At 39.8% G+C, this 22,084-nt stretch overlaps 1 protein-coding gene across 1 annotated transcript in view; it reads left to right on the top strand.

Moving 5' to 3' along the window:
* LOC139748269 (ecto-NOX disulfide-thiol exchanger 1) overlaps window positions 1-22,084 on the top strand; it is a 217,819-nt gene that overhangs the window by 158,048 nt on the left and 37,687 nt on the right. The window contains exon 11 of the mRNA XM_071661229.1: window positions 5,004-5,110. Within this exon, the coding sequence (XP_071517330.1) occupies window positions 5,004-5,110 (107 nt within the window). The remainder of the gene's footprint in view (window positions 1-5,003; window positions 5,111-22,084) is intronic.

Genomic DNA, 22,084 nt, shown 5'->3' with positions numbered 1-22,084 from the left:
TGCTATGTTCTTGTGAGGCATGGGCTGTAGATGAGGATGTATGAAGGAGGATGGATGTGCCGGAAATTAGATGTTTGAGGTGGTTTGATTAAGTAATAAAAGGATGAGTGAGAGGTGTGGTAATAAAAAGAGTGTGTTTGAGAAAACTGAAGAGGGTATACTGAAATGGTTTGGAGAGATTGAGAAAATGGATGAAGAGAGGTTGACATAGTGGTTCTATGTTTCAGAAGTGGAGAGAACAGGGAGAAGGGGAAGAAGAAATTTGAGATGGAAGGATGGAGTGGAAAAGATTTTGAATGAATATGCAGGAAAGTGAAAACACGCATGAGTTAAATTGAAATGATGTGTTATACAGGGGTGAGACTCTGGAGGAAGTGAAATGGAGTAAAGTGCTTTAGTTTCCTTGGAATAGACTTGGCAACTGATGGAAACATGTAGGTTGAAGGAAGTCTTAGGGTGGGAGAAGGGGTAAAGTCCTGGATGCATTGAGGATTGTGTGGAGAGGTCAGTATCCTTTAGGGCAGAGATGGGTATTTTTGAAGGTATAGTCCATATGACAAAAGAAAGAAGGGGATGGTCCTTTTAGAAATGAAATGCCTGAGGACAGTATGTGGTGTGAGGTAGATTGATTGCTCAAGGAATGATAGTATAATAAAGAGAGGAACTGATAAGTGGAACATGATTGAGAAAAGTGACCACAGTGGGCTGAAATGGTGTGGAAATATAGAGATTAGTGGAGAGAGATTGACCAAGAGGATCTGCATATCAGAAGTGGAGGGAGCAAGGGTGAGGGTGAGAGGTATGCATGGGATGGAACAATTTGTAGCAGTGTGATATATGGTAGATGATGTGCTGTAATTTGGCTGAATCAGGAAAAATGAAGCAGCCAAAGAAACTACAAATAATCTGTTGAACTTGGCTTTGGATGGTGGGCTTTGATTTTGGTGCAGTACACAAGTCAGCTAAAGTGAATATTAGTAGACAGGGATGTTGTTTGTCTGTTCTGGGTGCTACCTCTCTAAGGTGGAAAACAGTGAACAAGTATGACAAAAATGAAAAAAATGGAAAGCAAAATAATGTCATAAGCTTCTCTTACAGAAGTTCTCATCAATACCAGGCCTTGAATGAAACATAAGAAATGAGAAAAAAAATATAGAAAAAAGGAAAAATAGAGAAAATTGATTTTAAAGTTTTAAAGAAATGGAAAGCTTGCTTTTTAAAAAGGGGTAGGTCATAGGTTTTAGGAAAAGCATGAAAAGGAAGAGCAATCCAGTGCTTGGTAGAATGGGTAAAGGAACAGAAATCACAATTGTTTGGCCATAAGGTGCCTACAGTCACACACTAACCATATGATGCAGTGGCTTGCAAAGTAGTGTGTGATCTCAATAAAGACTGAGGCATGCAAGCAGCCAGCTTTTAGAAGCAGGTTTTAGTAACATCTTGGCTGTGTTGGTGGGGGTTCAGGTTATAATGTGGCTTTGCAACATTTCCACCTGATAGTGCATGGTCCTGAACCCCATAGTTGCACACAGGAAGGCTATCCAGTCAACAGGTGCATATTCTTTTGATGATAGTAATACCAGGTTAGTGACTGAATGGCTTCTTACTGCTCCTTGCAATGTTATTATGAACTAGTTCTGTATTCATCACGATCTAGCAGCTGGGTAAACTTCTTTTGTATATTACCTCACCATCATTATGTCATTCAACACCAGATGAAATTTCACTGCAGTTAAAGATAATCTCCAACCCCACTGCTGAACCACCTCCACCCAAGTTATTACAGATCTGTAATATGTGGGGTCATCCATACCAGTGTAAATCAGATATATTATTCCCATACTTTTCCCTCACAGAAGCTTGGGTTTGTTCTCAGTGTCTGTAACACCCAACCCAACTCCAGATTAAATATTTTGTTCTTCCCTTACCCAACTCCAGATTAAATGTTTTGTTCTTCTTCCCTTGAGGAGGGGGCACCTGTGTCTTCATTTAATCCAATCTCCAATGTTCTTGCTAGCCAAATCTTTAAGCATCCCACCATGGGCTGTTCTGGCTTAAGCTTTCAGCTTTTTCTTAAACGAAACTTTATCTTTTGTGTCTGTCTCTGGTTTCTCAACTTTCTTACCTGTCATCAGGTAGGCAGTGTTTAAGTCACAGGCCTCTCAGTCAGTCGTCTTTGCTCGTTCTTGTCTTACTCTCTGTTTTCTTCAACTTCTTCCAATGTCCTCTCTCTTCTTTCAAGTGAGCTGCTAATGCCCTTAGTCCATCTCATTTTAGAATGTTCTGCTGGATGTCATCCTTCGGGGTCTGTACATGGCCATAGCACATAGCTTCTTACATTCAGCTATTTCCAGTACAGACGTAACATACATCCAGTACAGACGTAACAAACAAATCCTGTCTTATTCTGATGTTTCTCATCTTAAACATTCATGGAACTTCTCTGATTAGTCTTGGTGCTCTCTCTGCAGCAGCCTGGATTTGTGAACTTGCCATAATTTGCTATAGTTTTGAGTGATCATGCTTCTGACCCATGCATTAATATGGGTCTTAGAATGTTGATATATATTACTGTTTTGCATTTCAGTGGTACATTTTTATCTCTCAGTATAGGGTGTAGCATACTGAAGTTTGCATTATATTTGATGATTTTGCTATTTCCATTTATTGTTGATTTTCATCATTGAATATTATTCCTAAACATATAAAAGTACTCGCTTGTTGTAGGTGATGATCTGTATATGTTGCACTCTTTTCCATTTCTACTAATATTCCTCAAATTTGTTTTGCTTTTACTGATTTTCATGCTGTTTCTGTTCAAATAATCTGTCTCCATATCCATTGCATCCTGTAAGTCTGTATTGTTTTCACTTACAATAACTATGTCATCAGCATTTGGTACTGTTCTTACTTTATCTTATATGTATATTTATCTTGAACATTTATCCATATAAATGATGATTAAAAGAGGGGACAGCACTCCTCCCTGTCTGATTGTAGTTTTTACTTTGAACTTTTCACTTTTATCTCCTTATTCATGGTGATAGTATATAATTGTAGCCCCCCTTCCCCCTATTAGTCTGTAGTGATGGTCTTCATATATTTTCTCGAGTTAACATCTATTAATTTTCTCTAAAGCTTTTTCTGAATAAAGCCAGACATCATCTCTGTTCCATTCCCAACAATTTTCCAATATGATCTTATGGATGAAAACCAAAGCTGTAGTCCCTCTTTTGGGTTGAAAATCATATTGGCAGCTTCCTGACTTATCTTCTACATGTGATCCTAATGTGTTCTATTATTCATACATCTTTCCAATATGGGATGATAATGTAATGCCTCTGTGATTTCTGCAGTTGTGTTTTTCTCCTTTCTACCACATTGAACAAATAATAGGTTTTTCCTAGTTTGATAGTATCTTTTCCTGTTTCCGTGCAGAATTGAATGTATTTTTAAGCTATTTTATTATGTTTGGACCAGCTGCTTTGATGGTCATTATCAGTATTTTGTCATCCTCAATGCTTGATCATTTTTAATCTCCTTAAAATCTCTTTCCACCTCTTCAGCACTTACCTTAGGTAGTATTATTACATATAAATTATCTTCTGTTTCATCAAGTACCTCATCCAGTTCGCTATTGTCATCATTTTCTCTCATTTAATTGATTCTCAAAATATTCTTTCCATCAACAGGATACTTCTGTTTCTACAAACAGATTCTCTCCACTTTGATCCTTTATGGCATATACTGTATCAGTGTTCCTTTTCTGTAATAATTTGCTATATTTAAAGCATTTTCTTAAGTTCCAGCCAAATCATTTTGTAGATCTTGTCCAATGCCTTCCCAGAATTCTTCTTTAGCCCTTCTCTTAGTCATTTCATCTTGTGTTTTAACTACTACGTGGCTTTTCTTGTTCTGTAGTCTCTAGTCTTGATTGCTTTTCAAGGTGCTTGCATTTTCTTTTATACTGCTTCATTCTACGTGCCATGATTTTGTTTTTAGCCCCTTATTTTTACTTATCTTCAATATCTTTCTCTTCTGTGTCTGTTATTTCATGTAACAGCACTTATTTTGGTCTTAAGTCTGTATATTCATTCTATAGTAATTATTTAAGCCCCAAGATCGAAAGTATCCTTTCCTACAACTTTCAAAGAATTACCATCATTAGTGATTTCATTGTTTATAATGAGTTTTCTGTGATTTTTAGAAATGTGGAAACATTACTTTTAAGTGAAAGAAAATTTTCTTAAAGGGTGAAATACTTAAAATAAATGTGGAACGTAATGTCTAGTTCCATCACAAGAGTATTAATTGTGTATTAGTTCACTAGATATACTGTAATTTCTTTTAGAACAGGAATGTGTCTGTTTCTCTGGATGATCCCTGCATTATAAACTGCTCTTTTTTGTTTTGTTTTTTTCTCTCAAAAGTTTATGATCATTAAAGTATTAAAAAAATAAATTCATTGCTTGAACAGATAGTTCCTCCATGCAAAACGTTGCTGGTGACTGGTATACAGCTGGTGAGAAATAAAATATGGCATTAGCCCTGATAGTGTGTGGATTTTATTCATATGGTGTTAGTGTACTGGGGAAGGTACTAAGAGGCAGGTAAATGTGTCCCTGGATGGACTTTTATCTGTTCTGTGTCCCTCCACTGCTACAGTGCCTGCTCAGAATATACCACACCCAGGTGTAGTATGTGTGTATTAGCTTCTTTCCTACTCCACCAGCCAACACTATCATAAAGGAAATTGTTTTGTATTCTCTTAAGAAGACTGCACATTTTTTGGAATGAACATTAGAACTTTTGAGTTAGTGTTGGTGTTGTTGTGTAGTAGGATTGATGCTACTCCCCCATGACCTAGTTCAGTCAGCAGGACAGGCAGTAAGTGTAAGCAGCAAGACGCGGCTCACAGACTGGACACTGCGGCTCAGGGATGCAGGGTTCACTCCCAGCTGTGCTACTCCTATTGACCATCACATGTTTCTTCCGCCACTCAGTCGGTCAGATCGAGCGTGTCTTCCAAGCATCCGGTCACCAGAAGGTCTGGGACCACTTCACCAAGGCCCAGAGGCGCAACATTGAGATGTGGAAGAAGCAGGCTGAGGTATGCTTTGCCCCATGAACACCCACTCGCAGGCCACACCCTCTATAACATTAGCCTGTACTAAGCTTTATTCTCTGATTTATATATACAGAACTTTCTTTTAGAGATTTTTTCATGGGATGAGGTTGGCTGTTTCCTGTGAGTGGTGTGTTTTTTGTTCCATTTTCATGGAAATGAGTTATGAACTGGTACAAAACATGGGGCTTTTTTCCTTCAATGAAATCACTTTCTGGCAAAGCTTCTTCAGGTAATTCATTTCAAAGGACTTATATCTTCAGTTTGTATATTGATATTTGCAGTGTTTGCAGTTCTTTTTTGATTTTAGTATTTTTCATTCAGTTGTATGTCAGTTTGATGAATAAGGATTTATGTAATCATAAGGTAGTTTTACGAAGATGGGATATTTAGTTAAGCTGCAAGCACTGTCATACTAATTATACTACCACTGTTGGTATAGTCCAAGATTTTTGCTGTATACTTTGCACTTGATGCAAGTATGAGACCAATGCCATTTACTGGCATTCAGAGATTGAAAGACACAACAGTGACATTTTGGGGGAATGGTGTGTGGGGAAATACAGTTATGCTGTATTTGCAGTATGTATAGGCTGCTTATTCTGATATGTAAGGAGAAAAGTTAGTGTGTGAATGAGATTGTCTATTTTTGTATTAGAAAAAACATATTGTGGGAAATAGTACTTAAAGAATGACTATAGGTGCTTTAAATACAGTCCTGAACCCATAGAACCAGTTAATTGGTTAATCATGTCTCATGCATCTTGCTGAGATGTTGGTAAAAATTTAGGAATAGGATCTTAGAATATTTGACTAAAAAGTATGGGTTGGGAGTAAAAATATTTGTGCTGTAGCTGCATGAAAATGTACAATGTACATAAATCATCATAAAAGTTATAAAGTCTTCCTGCACATGGTACCCTAAGTAGATGGAAAAAGACTTATAAGCCAGAGATAATTTGGATTGAATTAGATTTAGTTACCTTATTATTTAAACTAATTCACTCCAAATACCATTGATTGGAGAAAAGGGGGTACTGAATAATGAAACATAATTTTATTCAATACATCGCAGAATTCTAGTTTGATTTAGTGTAAGACAAAACTAATTAAGATCACATTCAATTTGTGTTTTGTATGCAGCATATAAACTCTTGGACAGAGTTGCTCCTGATTGATAATGATAGACATGACCTTAGATTATAACCGTATCATGGTAATTTTGCAATTGCCTATGAAAAAGAGTTGCATACATTGCAGTATTCATGGATCAGTCTTCATGTATTCTTGACAAGATGACATATTGGAATACTGAATTTGAGTTGAAAGATTCCAGTTAATTTGGAGCTTAGTTAAGGTAATATGAGAGAGAAAAAGTGATGTCAAAAGTCATAAAAGACACCTTGGAAGTGTGTGTATTATTCGATGTTGGGGAATTCAGCTGGACACTTCATGGGTGAAGCCCTTAGAAGGTTCAATGGTATGTTATGCTTAAGTGTTGGTCACTGCCATATCAAGGCTTATGACTAGGTAACACCTTTTTGATGTTGACATAATTTTGTTTTATGTATTTAACTTACATTTTGGAAGAGAAAAGGTGAAAATACAAAATGGTGAATCAATACGTACAAAGTTAGGATACTTTTTCCCCATCACTGGATTCAGTTTCCTGTAAGGATAGTAGCCACTCAGCCAGTACAATAGCTAAAATATCTAGAAGTAATTTATACAACTTTGAATATGTCTGAGGATTTTTGTTTTAAAAAGTGGAAATCACTCATAGTTGAAAAGGCTTCTTTAATGCTCACCCTGCTTAGAATAAGTTTATTTTGACTCCTTAAACATGTGGTTAACCCCAGTAGCCTTACTTATATGTTTTATGGGTTACCTTTTATTGCTTTCATTAAAATTTGAAGGTGCTCTGAGCTTTACTAGTATGCAGAGGTGCCTTACGTCATAAGCAACAGTAATTAGCACTGGGAAAATTCCTCGAGTTATTGCTATTTGTATTTTGCAGTGCTTAGGGACTTATTGCTATTTGTATTGTGCAGTGCCTAGGGACTTATTGCTGTTTGTATTGTGCAGTGCCTAGGGACTTAAGCTGTACATATACAAGTTGCCTTTGCCTTCTGTCACTTTACATTGAAAAGTGTACTATATCAGTATGGAGATGCCCTATTTCAGAAGCAGCTACAATTAGCACTAGGAAGGAATCCAGGTCTCAGTTACCTATATATCACGATGGGAGAAGATATGACTGGCTTATGCCCCACATCAATTTATCCTGGCTTATGCCCCCTCATCAATCATTGGCTGATTAGTGATAGTCTTTGGAGTACTAATTATGGTGGTAATGATTAAGTATATGTTGAACTGTTAGCACTGGGAAAAGTTCTTCGTATATCATTCATCCATTTAGGTTGTAGTTGGTAGGCAGCCAACGACCAGGGAGGTATATTACCAGTACTACCTGTCTGGGTATCAGGAGGGTTAGTGATGTCTACATAGTGAGCCCGCACTTTAGTGATTGTCAAGTTGCACTCCTCTGACCCAGGTAGCTGTCTTTTCTTTCTGCTTCACTAACTTTCTACAAGCATACAATCTCTCCTTGTCATTTGCAACACTTGACAACACTAAACTCACACAGCTTATTCTTTGTAACTAGATTTTCATGTGGTGAGCACATAGTGCTAGCCCAGCTTTTTGGGAAAATGGTAGGAGCAGTAGATAGAAGAATTAGGTAGGGACATTTAGGCAGGCATTAGTTATAAACATTAGGTAGAAGTAGTAGGTAGGAGCATTAGATAGAAGTAGTCATTAGGAACCTTAGGTAGGGGCCTATGCAAACACTGTGTTAGAGTTGCCCTTTGCCATTGGCCTGTTAAAGGTGAGGCACTGAATGCTAAGAAGCAGCACTGGAGTTCTTTTGTTATGGAGACTGTTGCCATGGCCACCCCTCTGAGGGAGTTCCAGTTGGAACAGGTATCAGAGATATAGATAGAAAAAAGATAAAGATGTAAGAGTCAGCAAAAGTTAACAAAGCTATGATAAGCCAAGCTTGCAGATTTTGCGAAATTTAAATCTGTATAGCAACAAATGTGGATAATTTACCAGATTTTTTTTTTCCTTGGCCTTTCTTGTTATTTTCTGTTCAGTAAAACTGAAATATTTTATTAAATTTTCCTTTAACCCCTACATAATGGAGCTCCACAAATTTAGGGTCCCTTGTACAAGGTTTATCTGAAAATTCAAAATATATTTGTCCTATCACATAAATGCATATATCAAGAAAAGTAAGAAAGGTTTTGAGTGCTCAGGGCCTAGACATTCAGGAGGGTGTAATATGTACACAGGATAGTTTGAATTGGAGTGATGTGATATACAGTGGATGGCATGTTGTCAGTGGATTGAACCAGGGTTTATGATGCGTTGGAGAGGGTATGGAAAAGTCTGTGGGGCCTGGTTGTGGGTAGAGTGTATATGAGTAAATGGGGCCTTTTCTTCTCGGATTCTGTCATCACCTGAAGTGCCTGACCAGTGATGCATTTAGTTACATCACTCATACAAATATTTGTATTCATTTTATGATAATTATGCACCACTTTTATGGACACTTTGTAACATGATACACAGTTCATAATAAATGATGATTACATTAAATGTTCCAGTACACCCCATAGTTTTGGAATATGACATTATTTTTTTCTTATTTTGCTTTGTCACTGTCTCCCGCGTTTGCGAGGTAGCGCAAGGAAACAGACAAAAGAAATGGCCCAACCCACCCCCATACACATGTATATACATACACGTCCACACACGCAAATATACATACCTACACATCTCAAGGTACACATATATATACACACACAGACATATACATATATACACATGTACATAATTCATACTGTCTGCCTTTATTTATTCCCATCATCACCACCTTACCACACATGGAATGACATCCCCCTCCACCCTCAGGTGTGCGAGGTAGCACTAGGAAAAGACGACAAAGGCCCCATTCGTTCACACTCAGTCTCTAGCTGTCATGCAATAATGCCCGAAACCACAGCACCTTTTCCGCATCCAGGCCCCACAGAACTTTCCATGGTTTACCCCAGACGCTTCACATGCCCTGATTCAATCCATTGACAGCACGTCGACCCCGGTATACCACATCGTTCCAATTCACTCTATTCCTTGCCCGCCTTTCACCCTCCTGCATGTTTAGGCCCCGATCACTCAAAATCTTTTTCACTCCATCTTTCCACCTCCAATTTGGTCTCCCACTTCTCCTCGTTCCCTCCACCTCCAACACATATATCCTCTTGGTCAATCTTTCCTCGCTCATTCTCTCCATGTGCCCAAACCATTTCAAAACACCCTCTTCTGCTCTCTCAACCACGCTCTTTTTATTTCCACACATCTCTCTTACCCTTACATTACTTACTCGATCAAACCACCTCACACCACGTATTGTCCTCATACATCTCATTTCCAGCACATCCACCCTCCTGCACACAACTCTATCCATAGCCCATGCCTCGCAACCATACAACATTGTTGGAACCACTATTCCTTCAAACATACCCATTTTTGCTTTCCGAGATAATGTTCTCGACTTCCACCACATTCTTCAAGGCTCCCAGGATTTTCACTCCCTCCCCCAACCTATGATTCACTTCCACTTCCATGGTTCCATCCACTGCCAGATCCACTCCCAGATATCTAAAACACTTCACTTCCTCCAGTTTTTCTCCATTCAAACTTACCTCCCAGTTGACTTGACCCTCAACCCTACTGTACCTAATGACCTTGCTCTTATTCACATTTACTCTTAACTTTCTTCTTTCACACACTTTACCAAACTCAGTCACCAGCTTCTGTAGTTTCTCAAATGAATCAGCCACCAGCGCTGTATCATCAGCGAACAACAACTGACTCACTTCCCAAGCTCTCATCCACAACTGACTGCATACTTGCCCCTTTATCCAAAACTCTTGCATTCACCTCCCTAACAACCCCATCCATAAACAAATTAAACAACCATGGAGACATCACACACCCCTGCTGCAAACCTACATTCACTGAGAACCAATCACTTTCCTCTCTTCCTATGACATATGTATGTAATTTTCTGGTATATCACTTATTAAGTTTTATTAACATAATTTTCATATCATACCTTTTTTGCAATTTTAGACACTATTATTCACTGTATAATGACCTAAGCATCTAGAAGGCCTACCCTCACCAATTCCAGTCTTATTTCCTCCTTGGCATAGGTAAGATCAGTTTCTTGCTATGGTCATAGTTACATTCTTCCATCAGTGATGAATAATAACATCTGGCAAATCAGTATCAGTGTCATTATCATTAATGCCTTAGAAATAGTTACCAGTTATCTGGGCTGAGCATGGATGCCTGCATGGATGTTGTTGCAGAGAGTAGCAAGTGCACATGGCTGGGAGGGCAGGGCTATAACTTTCTTCTATGTGTTAGAAGAGTAACGGACACTACAGAATTCTTTCCGATGCTGTTAGTGTTGTTTGTGACATAAGGCATCTCTGCATAATGAAAAGGTGTGCCTTCAAATTTAGATGAGGGCAGGGAAAGGTCACTGTACAAGTAAAGTTACAGTTGCCGCACTGAGCTCATGCAAGTATAGTTGCAGTTGTAATAAAATTCAGGGTTGAAATAGTGAATGGAAATTTTTGGATAGTCTCTCATTTGTAATGATAATATGAAAGAGAAAGAATTAGGTTAGAAGAATTATCTAAAAGCATATCAAAGTAAAATGAATGATTGAAACAGCAGTAAGAAAGTATGTTGTTCTTGCATTACAGAAAACAAGTGGGTGTAATGCACAAGACAGACAGAGATTTTGAACATCATTTGAGTGGCATATTTGTGAAATCCCCGAAGAAATGTTGGCATCGTAGATGCATAGCATACTCTTTTAATTGGGTTTCTACTGTGCTTCTCAGTAAAAACTATTTATTTTATTATAATTTGTCGCTGTCTCCTGCGTTAGCGAGGTAGCGCAAGGAATCAGACGGAAGAATGGCCCATCCAACCCACATACATATGCATATACATACACGTCCACACACGCACATATACATACCTATACATCTCAACGTATACATATATATACACACACAGACATATACATATATACACATGTACATAATTCATACTGTCTGCCCTTATTCATTCCTGTCGCCACCCCGACACACATGAAATGAAAACCCCCTCCCCCGGCATGTGCGCGAAGTAGCGCTAGGAAAAGACAACAAAGGCCACATTTGTTTGCATTCAGTCTCTAGCTGTCATGTACAATGCACCGAAACCACAGCTCCCTTTCCACATCCAGGCCCCACAAAACTTTCCATGGTTTACCCCAGATGCTTCACATGCCCTGGTTCAATCCATTGACAGCACGTCAACCCCGGTATACCACATCATTCCAATTCACTCTATTCCTTACACACCTTTCACCCTCCTGCATGTTCAGGCCCTGATCACTCAAAATCTTTTTCACTCCATCTTTCCACCTCCCATTTGGTCTCCCACTTCTCCTCATTCCCTCCACCTCTGACACATATATCCTCTTGGTCAATCTTTCCTCACTCATTCTCTCCATGTGACCAAACCATTTCAAAACACCCTCTTCTGCTCTCTCAACCACACTCTTTTTATTACCACACATCTCTCTTACCCTTTCATTACTTACTCGATCAAACCACCTCACACCACTTATTGTCCTCAAACATCTCATTTCCAGCACATCCACCCTCCTCCACACAAATCTATCTATAGCCCATTCCTCACAACCATATAACATTGTTGGAACCACTATTCCTTCAAACTTACCCATTTTTGCTTTCCAAGATAATGTTCTCAACTTCCACACATTCTTCAACGCTCCCAGAACTTTCACCCCCTCAACCACCCTATGATTCACATCCGCTACCAAATCCACTCCCAGATATCTAAAACACATCACTTCCTCCAGTTTTTCTTTATTCAAACTTACCTCCCAATTGACTTGACCCTCAACCCTACTGTACCTAATAACCATGCCCTTATTCACATTTACTCTCAGCTTTCTTCTTTCACACACTTTACCAAACTCAGTCACCAGCTTCTGCAGTTACTCACACGAATCAGCCACCAGTGCTTTATCATCAGCGAACAACAACTGACTCACTTCCCAAGCTCTCTCATCCACAACAGACTGCACACTTGCCCCTCTTTCCAAAACTCTTGCATTCACCTCCCTAACAACCCCATCCATAAACAAATTAAACAACCATGGAGACATCACGCACCCTTGCCGCAAACCTACATTCAATGAGAACCAATCACTTTACTCTCTTCCTACATGTACACATGCCTCACATCCTCGATTAAAACTTTTCACTGCTTCTAACAACTTGCCTCCCACACCATATATTCTTAATACCGTCCACAGAGCATCTCTATCAACTCTATCATATTCCTTCTCCAGATCCATAAATGCTACATACAAATCCATTTCCTTTTCTAAGTATTTCTCACATACATTCCTCAAAGCAAACACCTGATCCACACATCCTCTACCACTTCTGAAACCACGCTGCTCTTCTCCAATCTGATGCTCTGTACATACATTCACCCTCTCAATCAATACCCTCCCATATAATTTCCCAGGAATACTCAACAAACTTATACCTCTGTAATTTGATCACTCACTCTTATCCCCTTTGCCTTTGTACAGTGGCACTATGCAAGCATTCTGCCAATCCTCAAGCACCTCACCATGAGTCATACATACATTAAATAACCTGATCAACCAATCAACAATACAATCACCCCCCCCCTTTTTTTTTTTAATAAATTCCACTGTAATACCACCCAAACCCGCCACCTTTCCGGCTTTCATCATCTGCAAAGATTTTACTACCTCTTCTCTGTTTACCAAATCATTCTCCCTAACCCTCTCACTTTGTACACTACCTCGACCAAAACACCCTACATCTGCCACTCATCATCAAACACATTCAACAAACCTTCAAAATACCCACTCCATCTCCTTTTCACATCACCACTACTTGTTATCGCCTCCCCATTAGCTTCCTTCACTGATGTTCCCATTTGTTCCCTTGTCTTATGCTCTTTATTTATCTCCTTCAAAAAAATCTTTTTATTCTTCCTAAAATTTAATGATACTCCTCACCCCAACTCTCATTTGCCCTCTTTTTCACCTCTTGCACCTTTCTCTTGACCTCCTACCTCTTTCTTTTATTCATCTCCCAGTCATTTGCATTATTTCCCTGCAAAAATTGTCCAAATGCCTCTCTCTTCTCTTTCACCAGTAATCTTACTTCATCCCATCACTCACTACCCTTTCTAATCTGCCCACCTTCCATGCTTCTCATGTCACAAGCATCTTTTGCACAAGCCATCACTGCTTCCCTAAATTCATCCCATTCCTCCCCCACTCCCCTTACCTCCTTTGTTCTCACCTTTTTCCATTCTGTATTCAGTCTCTCCTGGTACTTCCTCACATAAGTCTCCTCCCTAAGCTCACTTACTCTCACCACTCTCTTCACCCCAACATTCTCTCTTCTTTTCTGAAAATCTCTACAAATCTTCACCTCTGCCTCCATAAGATAATGATCAGACATCCCTCCAGTTGCACCTCTCAGCACATTAACATCCATAAGTCTCTCTTTCATGCGCGTATCAATTAACACGTAATCCAATAACGCTCTCTGGCTATCTCTCTTACTTACATACGTATACTTATGTATATCTCTCTTTTTAAACCAGGTATTCCCAATCACCAGTCCTTTTTCAGCACATAAATCTACAAGCTCTTCACCATTTCCATTTACAACACTAAGCAACCCATGTACACCAAATATTCCCTCAACTGCCACATTACTCACCTTTGCATTCAAATCACCCATCACTATAACGTGGTCTCATGCATCAAAACTACTAACACACTCACTCAGCTGCTCCCAAAACACTTGCCTCTCATGATCTTTCTTCTCATGCCCAGGTGCAGATTGCACCAATAATCACCCATCTGTCTCCATCCACTTTTCAGTAATATAATTGGTTCATAGAAGAAATTAAAAACTGGTTCGACAATGTATGTATGCACTTATTGGCATGCTAGGCAGTTGTTTTACCAAATTCATCTTATATCATGAAGAAGAAACAATTTCAAATACTTACATCAACGAGGTTGATTATAGATACTGAATACGGTGACTGCAGCAGCTGTTATTGCTGCGCTTCATTTACTGTTACATCTATCTTTGCTACAGCCACAGCAATACAGTAGTCATTTTCTCCTACCCTCCTTTCTCCTACTTTTTTGCTTCTCAACTCCTTGTCCCTTCTCCTCCCTCTTGACCCTCTTCCTCTTCTTTGCCACTCTTTTATCTCTTTCCTCTTTGTTACCCATCTCAATTCTCTCTCTCTTTTTTTGTCCTCCACTTTTTATTTTTTCTCCCCCACTTCTTGATCTTCACTGTATGTATTTTTCCTACTCATTTCTTTACTTCTCATCTTCCTCCTCATTTTTCTTCACCTCTTCTTGTCCTTACTGTCCTCTCCACTCCCTCCCACTCTTCTTTATTGTCATTTTGTCCTTTTTCTTATCATCATTGTCTCCTGCCCTGCCTCATCTTCTTCCTGCTTTTTGACATCCTCCCTTTCCTCTTTGTCTCTCCCTCCCCATCCCTTCTTGTTAGTCTTACCATCATCCTTACCCACTTCTTCCTCCACCACCACCTCACCTCCTTTTCATCTCATTGATCTCCTTCCTTTCTTTCCTTTTCCTTTACTTCCTCTCTTCCTTTTCTTTCCTTTTCTTCTTTCTCTTCTTCATTCCTTCCTTTTCTATCCTTTACTTCCATCCTTCTTTCCCCCTTCCTCTCTCCTTCTTTCTCTCTCATATTAGTGAAAATACTGACACAGCTGTTATTATATAATTTTTTGATGATCATTGTACGATACTGAAATGATTTTCGTTTATTTGAACATTGCAGATAATCAGTGTCATATAATGCTAAGCATCAGCTGCAACCATCAATGACTATGTCTTAACTGATTGAAGCTTTGCATCAGGAGTGAGCAAAACGTGTGTGATGCTCATTTTGGATTAGCTTGGAGGGTTGCTTGATTATGAACTGACAGTCAAAAACACAAGCTCATCCATAAAGAACAGACACACAGCTTTGCAAGTGCAATCTAGTTGTCACTATGTATATGCCAACAGGTAAAAGTTGCATGTATTCTTTAAGAGAGAAGTCGTAAATTCAGCCATGCCATCTGCATGGGCCTAGATTGGTCATAAGATCCATATTTAGCAATCCACGTGCATGCTGCAGATCCAGGCTAGGCATGCCTCAAGTTCGGTTAGACTTGCTGGAGAAGTCTCTTGGTAAGACAAAAGGAATGGTTGGAGGAGCATGGTTGCCAGGGCAACTATGAGTTGGCAGGCAGTAAAGGACCAATCTGGTGCAAAGTTCAGCATTGCATTCAAGTCTATAATTGCTCTTATTCACTACTGCTTCATGATATAGTTCTTCTTATGAGTATTTGGAGGAATTCCCAACCATGGCATTGCCCATTTGTTTTACCCTTTATAGAACATTCACAATTAGAAAAAACTAGCTTCCCTGACTTTGAGAAGACTTAATTCCACCAAAGATTACTACCAGGTAAGTACAGTCTTTAATGCCAAAGGTAAGATTTCAAGAGGGCATCCATGGATGGAATTCTGTTGGCAGTTGCATCCACGAGCTCAGTTTGGCTCCTGCCACTTCTTGAATAATAATTTTTGAGATGGTAGAGATGCTGATCATAGCTGTGGCCCCAAGGCTGCTCTTCTATCTGTTTTCTGTGCCATTGTGAAGTGTTGAAATGAAAAGCAGATTCAGTTGGCATCAGTTTTAAAGTTTATATCAGTCTTAAGTTAACAAGTCAGTCTTATTTGAATTTAAGTATTGATGTATTGGTAACCATTCTTCAAAAAGTGTAGATTCTCATTTTCAGACAAAATTATATGAAATAGCTAAATATGTGAAACTTTATGTGCATACATCACCCATATCTTTTACACATTCTTTATAATTAAACACTGTTTTCCATGTAGACTGTGCAGCTTCTCTTTTTACACTTACATCTACATATATATATGGATGTGGATGTCTATCCACAAGCACAAACATGTTTGCACCTGTAGATTCTCTTTCTCTCTCTGACTAAAGTTTAGAAAGGAGAGAGAGATATGATAATATAGGCATGGCAGCAGTTAGAAGGCATAAAGAACATTTTAAAATCTAAGAGCACATTTACAAGGAAGATTCAGAATTATTAAACCAGGAGTAATTACAGGGCTTATGCGAAAGACTTCAGTTGAAAATACACAAATGTCCATTACAGTACCAAGAGAATTAAGAAATGTGAAAGTAGTAAAAATGTAGGAAGAAGTCCCACAGCAAGCCTGGGCCTTAATTGAAAAAAAAAAAATCAAGGGAAAGTATTTGAGTTTTGGAAGAGGTGAAAAACCTCTCTTTTGAAATTTGCCAGGTCATAGTTATTGGGAAAGACATGAGAAAAAAGAGAGTTCCAAAGCTTCGACTTGTAGATAAAGAAGCATGCATCCAAATGCCCCACCCAGGAGTTGCTGATGGCCCACCCAGAGTTGCTGATGGCCCCACAGAAGTCATGTGATGCAGTAGCTTGCCGGGTATTGCATGGTCTAGCTAGTGGTGTGGGCACACAAGCAGCCAGCTCTCAGGAGCAAAAACCAAAGTAATATGTATAGAAAAGGGAAAGTGATCCGACATTGTGGCATAGGGCACTCTTTGTAATCATGATTTTAGACATAGATATGTAAAGAAGAGTACAGTCAGGTGTTTTGCTGATGATTTAAGAGAAAGTAAGACATTGGGAACAGAAGAAAAGAAAATTACAGTTACTGGGAACAGAAGACAAAGAAAATTGCAGTTACTTAAAGACCTGAATATTATATGTAAATACATGGAAGAGAAGCTAATGGAATCTAATCAAGATAAGTTTGAGCAAACAAGTTATAATGACTGACGTTGTATCATCATTTTCCCACAAGGAAAGAAGTAGAGGACAGTGTCACAGACTTAGCTGTCATTGTAAATGGAAGCTTGAAATGGAACACATTGAGCAAGCCAGATAATGAGTTGTATGATTTTAAGAACTTGCACTACAAAAGACAGAAAGCTGATGATGAAGATGATAAATATACACTTAAGCAAAATAGAAGATAGCACTTGTACTGAAGTGTTGTATTGTCACCAGTTAAAAAGATGGAAGTAAACAGGTTGGTAAGAATAGAAACACCCTTCACAAGCACATATGATCTGTCTATTTATCTATATCTCTGACACCTAGCCCATTCCCTCCAGGAACTCCCATCAAGGGGTGGCCACAGCAAAAGAGTCTTCTTATCCCTGTCCTTACATGCCTCCCTTGCATACACCATTCCATGCATTCTTCTTCTGTTTCTCTCCCTCCAGTATTCCTTTAACCCCTTCAATTGTACTATCATACACTCTTCTTGTACACTTCCAGTCTTGCATTCTTTCCACATGTCCAAACCACCTCAGAGTACTACGTTTCACCAATTCTACTACTCCACAGTTCATTCTATTTGCTTTACTTGCCATACCACATCTCTCATACACTCTTTCATTTTTCTCTTCATTCCATTCAGTCACACCACATGCTCTTCTGAAATAACTCATTTCCACATCCTGGATTCTTGACCTCTGTGCCTCATTCCATGTCCATGTTTTGGCTGCATTGTTCAGGGTTGGGAGGACTATGTTGTCCCTTAATCCTCTCTTCACTTCTACCCTTCATTATTTTGTTAAGAGACCATATGATTCTACCTTGTACTGCTCTCCCCTATCTCTCCTTCCATATCACCACTCTTACCCAACCCAAGACAGTTCCCAGATACTTAGAGATTCCCTCACTTCTTCCAGTCTTTTTCCCCCATATCCACAGCACAGTTTAGTACACTTTCTTCTTTCGCTCAGTATGATTTTACAAAACCTATACCTTCACTGCCTTTCCTTTCAAAAACCATTACTTTACTCGGACTTGCATTTACCTTCAGTCTCCTCTACTTACACACATCATAAAACACACAACCTTCTGCAACTTCTCTTCATTCTCCACAAACAACACAGTATCATCCGCAAACAGGCTTACAACTAGGCACCATATCGCCGCCACACTCCATCTCTGCACCCCTTTTTTCCCCAGGTTTGCTATCATCTCTCTCTTATCACTCCATCCTAGGAATATATATATATATATATGAATGTAGGTTTGCGGCAGGGGTGTGTGATGTCTCCATGGTTGTTTAATTTGTTTATGGATGGGGTTGTTAGGGAGGTGAATGCAAGAGTTTTGGAAAGAGGGGCAAGTATGAAGTCTGTTGGGGATGAGAGAGCTTGGGAAGTGAGTCAGTTGTTGTTCGCTGATGATACAGCGCTGGTGGCTGATTCATGTGAGAAACTGCAGAAGCTGGTGACTGAGTTTGGTAAAGTGTGTGAAAGAAGAAAGTTAAGAGTAAATGTGAATAAGAGCAAGGTTATTAGGTACAGTAGGGTTGAGGGTCAAGTCAATTGGGAGGTGAGTTTGAATGGAGAAAAACTGGAGGAAGTGAAGTGTTTTAGATATCTGGGAGTGGATCTGGCAGCGGATGGAACCATGGAAGCGGAAGTGGATCATAGGGTGGGGGAGGGGGGCGAAAATTCTGGGAGCCTTGAAGAATGTGTGGAAGTCAAGAACATTATCTCGGAAAGCAAAAATGGGTATGTTTGAAGGAATAGTGGTTCCAACAATGTTGTATGGTTGCGAGGCGTGGGCTATGGATAGAGTTGTGTGCAGGAGGATGGATGTGCTGGAAATGAGATGTTTGAGGACAATGTGTGGTGTGAGGTGGTTTGATCGAGTAAGTAACGTAAGGGTAAGAGAGATGTGTGGAAATAAAAAGAGCGTGGTTGAGAGAGCAGAAGAGGGTGTTTTGAAATGGTTTGGGCACATGGAGAGAATGAGTGAGGAAAGATTGACCAAGAGGATATATGTGTCGGAGGTGGAGGGAACGAGGAGAAGAGGGAGACCAAATTGGAGGTGGAAAGATGGAGTGAAAAAGATTTTGTGTGATCGGGGCCTGAACATGCAGGAGGGTGAAAGGAGGGCAAGGAATAGAGTGAATTGGAGCGATGTGGTATACCGGGGTTGACGTGCTGTCAGTGGATTGAATCAAGGCATGTGAAGCGTCTGGGGTAAACCATGGAAAGCTGTGTAGGTTTGTATATTTGCGTGTGTGGACGTATGTATATACATGTGTATGGGGGTGGGTTGGGCCATTTCTTTCGTCTGTTTCCTTGCGCTACCTCGCAAACGCAGGAGACAGCGACAAAGCAAAAAAAAAATATATATATATATATATATATATATATATATATATATATATATATATATATATATATATTGATAGCTTATCCCTAGGGATAGGGGATGAAGAATACTTCCCACGTAATCCCTGCGTGTCGTAGAAGGCGACTAAAAGGGGAGGGAGCAGGGGGCTGGAAATCCTCCCCTCTCGTTTTTTTTTCTTTTTTAATTTTCCAAAAGAAGGAACAGAGTTGGGCCAGGTGAGGATATTCCACAAAGGCCCAGTCCTCTGTTCTTAACGCTACCTCGCTAACACGGGAAATGGCGAATAGTTTAAAAGAAAGAATATTGATAGGTGTGGCAAAAGAGAGACTTATGGATGTTAATGCTGAAAGGTGCAACTGGAGGGATGGCTGATTATTATCTTGTGGAGGCGAAGGTGAAGATTTGTAGAGGTTTTCAGAAAAGAAGAGAGAATGTTGTAGTGAAGAGAGTGGTGAGAGTGAGTGAGTTTGGGAAGGAGACTTGTGTGAGGAAGTACCAGGAGAGACTGAGTACAGAATGGAAAAAGGTGAGAACAAAGGATGTAAGGGGATGTCTCCCGCGTTTGCGAGGTAGCACAAGGAAACAGACGAAAGAAATGGCCCAACCCACCCCCATACACATGTATATACATACGTCCACACACGCAAATATACATACCTACACAGCTTTCCATGGTTTACCCCAGACGCTTCACATGCCTTGATTCAATCCACTGACAGCACGTCAACCCCGGTATACCACATCGCTCCAATTCACTCTATTCCTTGCCCTCCTTTCACCCTCCTGCATGTTCAGGCCCCGATCACACAAAATCTTTTTCACTCCATCTTTCCACCTCCAATTTGGTCTCCCTCTTCTCCTTGTTCCCTCCACCTCCAACACATATATCCTCTTGGTCAATCTTTCCTCACTCATTCTCTCAATGTGCCCAAACCATTTCAAAACACCCTCTTCTGCTCTCTCAACCACGCTCTTTTTATTTCCATACATCTCTCTTACCCTTACGTTACTTACTCGATCAAACCACCTCACACCACACATTGTCCTCAAACGTCTCATTCCAGCACATCCATCCTCCTGCGCACAACTCTATCCATAGCCCACGCCTCGCAACCATACAACATTGTTGGAACCACTATTCCTTCAAACATACCCATTTTTGCTTTCCGAGATAATGTTCTCGACTTCCACACATTCTTCAAGGCTCCCAGAATTTTCGCCCCCTCCCCCACCCTATGATCCACTTCCGCTTCCATGGTTCCATCCGCTGCCAGATCCACTCCCAGATATCTAAAACACTTCACTTCCTCCAGTTTTTCTCCATTCAAACTCACCTCCCAATTGACTTGACCCTCAACCCTACTGTACCTAATAACCTTGCTCTTATTCACATTTACTCTCAACTCTCTTCTTTCACACACTTTACCAAACTCAGTCACCAGCTTCTGCAGTTTCTCACATGAATCAGCCACCAGCGCTGTATCATCAGCGAACAATAACTGAATCACTTCCCAAGCTCTCTCATCCACAACAGACTGCATACTTGCCCCTCTTTCCAAAACTCTTGCATTCACCTCCCTAATAACCACATCCATAAACAAATTAAACAACCATGGAGACATCACACACCCCTGCCGCAAACCTACATTCACTGAGAACCAATCACTTTCCTCTCTTCCTACACATACACATGCCTTACATCCTCTATAAAGACTTTTCATTGCTTCTAACAACTTGCCTCCCATACCATATATTCTTAATACCTTCCACAGAGCATCTCTATCAACTCTATCATATTCCTTTTCCAGATCCATAAATGCTACATACAAATCCATTTGCTTTTCTAAGTATGTGTGGATCAGGTGTTTGCTTTGAAGAATGTATGTGAGAAATACTTAGAAAAGCAAATGGATTTGTATGTAGCTTTTTTGTATCTGGAGAAGGCATATGATAGAGTTGATAGAGATGATCTGTGGAAGGTATTAAGAATATATGTTGTGGGAGGCAAGTTGTTAGAAGCATTTAAAAGTTTTTATTGAGGATGTAATGCATGTGTATGAGTAGGAAGAGAGGAAAGTGATTGGTTCTCAGTAAATGTTGGTTTGCGGCAGGGGTGCGTTATGTCTCCATGGTTGTTTAATTTGTTTATGGATGGGGTTGTTTGGGAGGTGAATGCAAGAACTTTGGAAAGAGGGGCAAGTATGCTGTCTGTTGTGGATGAGAGAGCTTGGGAAGTGAGTCAGTTGTTGTGTTCGCTGATGATGCTGCACTGGTGGCTGATTCAGGTGAGAAACTGCAGAAGCTGGTGACTGAGTTTGGTAAAGCGTGTGAAAGAAGAAAGTTAAGAGTAAATGTAAATAAGAGCAAGGTTATTAGGTACAGTAGGGTAGAGGGACAAGTCAATTGGGAGGTAAGTTTAAATGGAGAAAAACTGGAGGAAGTGAGGTGTTCTAGATATCTGGAGTG

The sequence above is a fragment of the Panulirus ornatus genome, chromosome 73 (assembly GCF_036320965.1).
Source record: "Panulirus ornatus isolate Po-2019 chromosome 73, ASM3632096v1, whole genome shotgun sequence".
NCBI classification, from domain to species: Eukaryota; Metazoa; Arthropoda; class Malacostraca; order Decapoda; family Palinuridae; genus Panulirus; species Panulirus ornatus.
The sequence above is the reverse complement of the archived record's forward strand: the minus strand, read 5'-3'. Positions and strand labels throughout refer to the sequence as shown.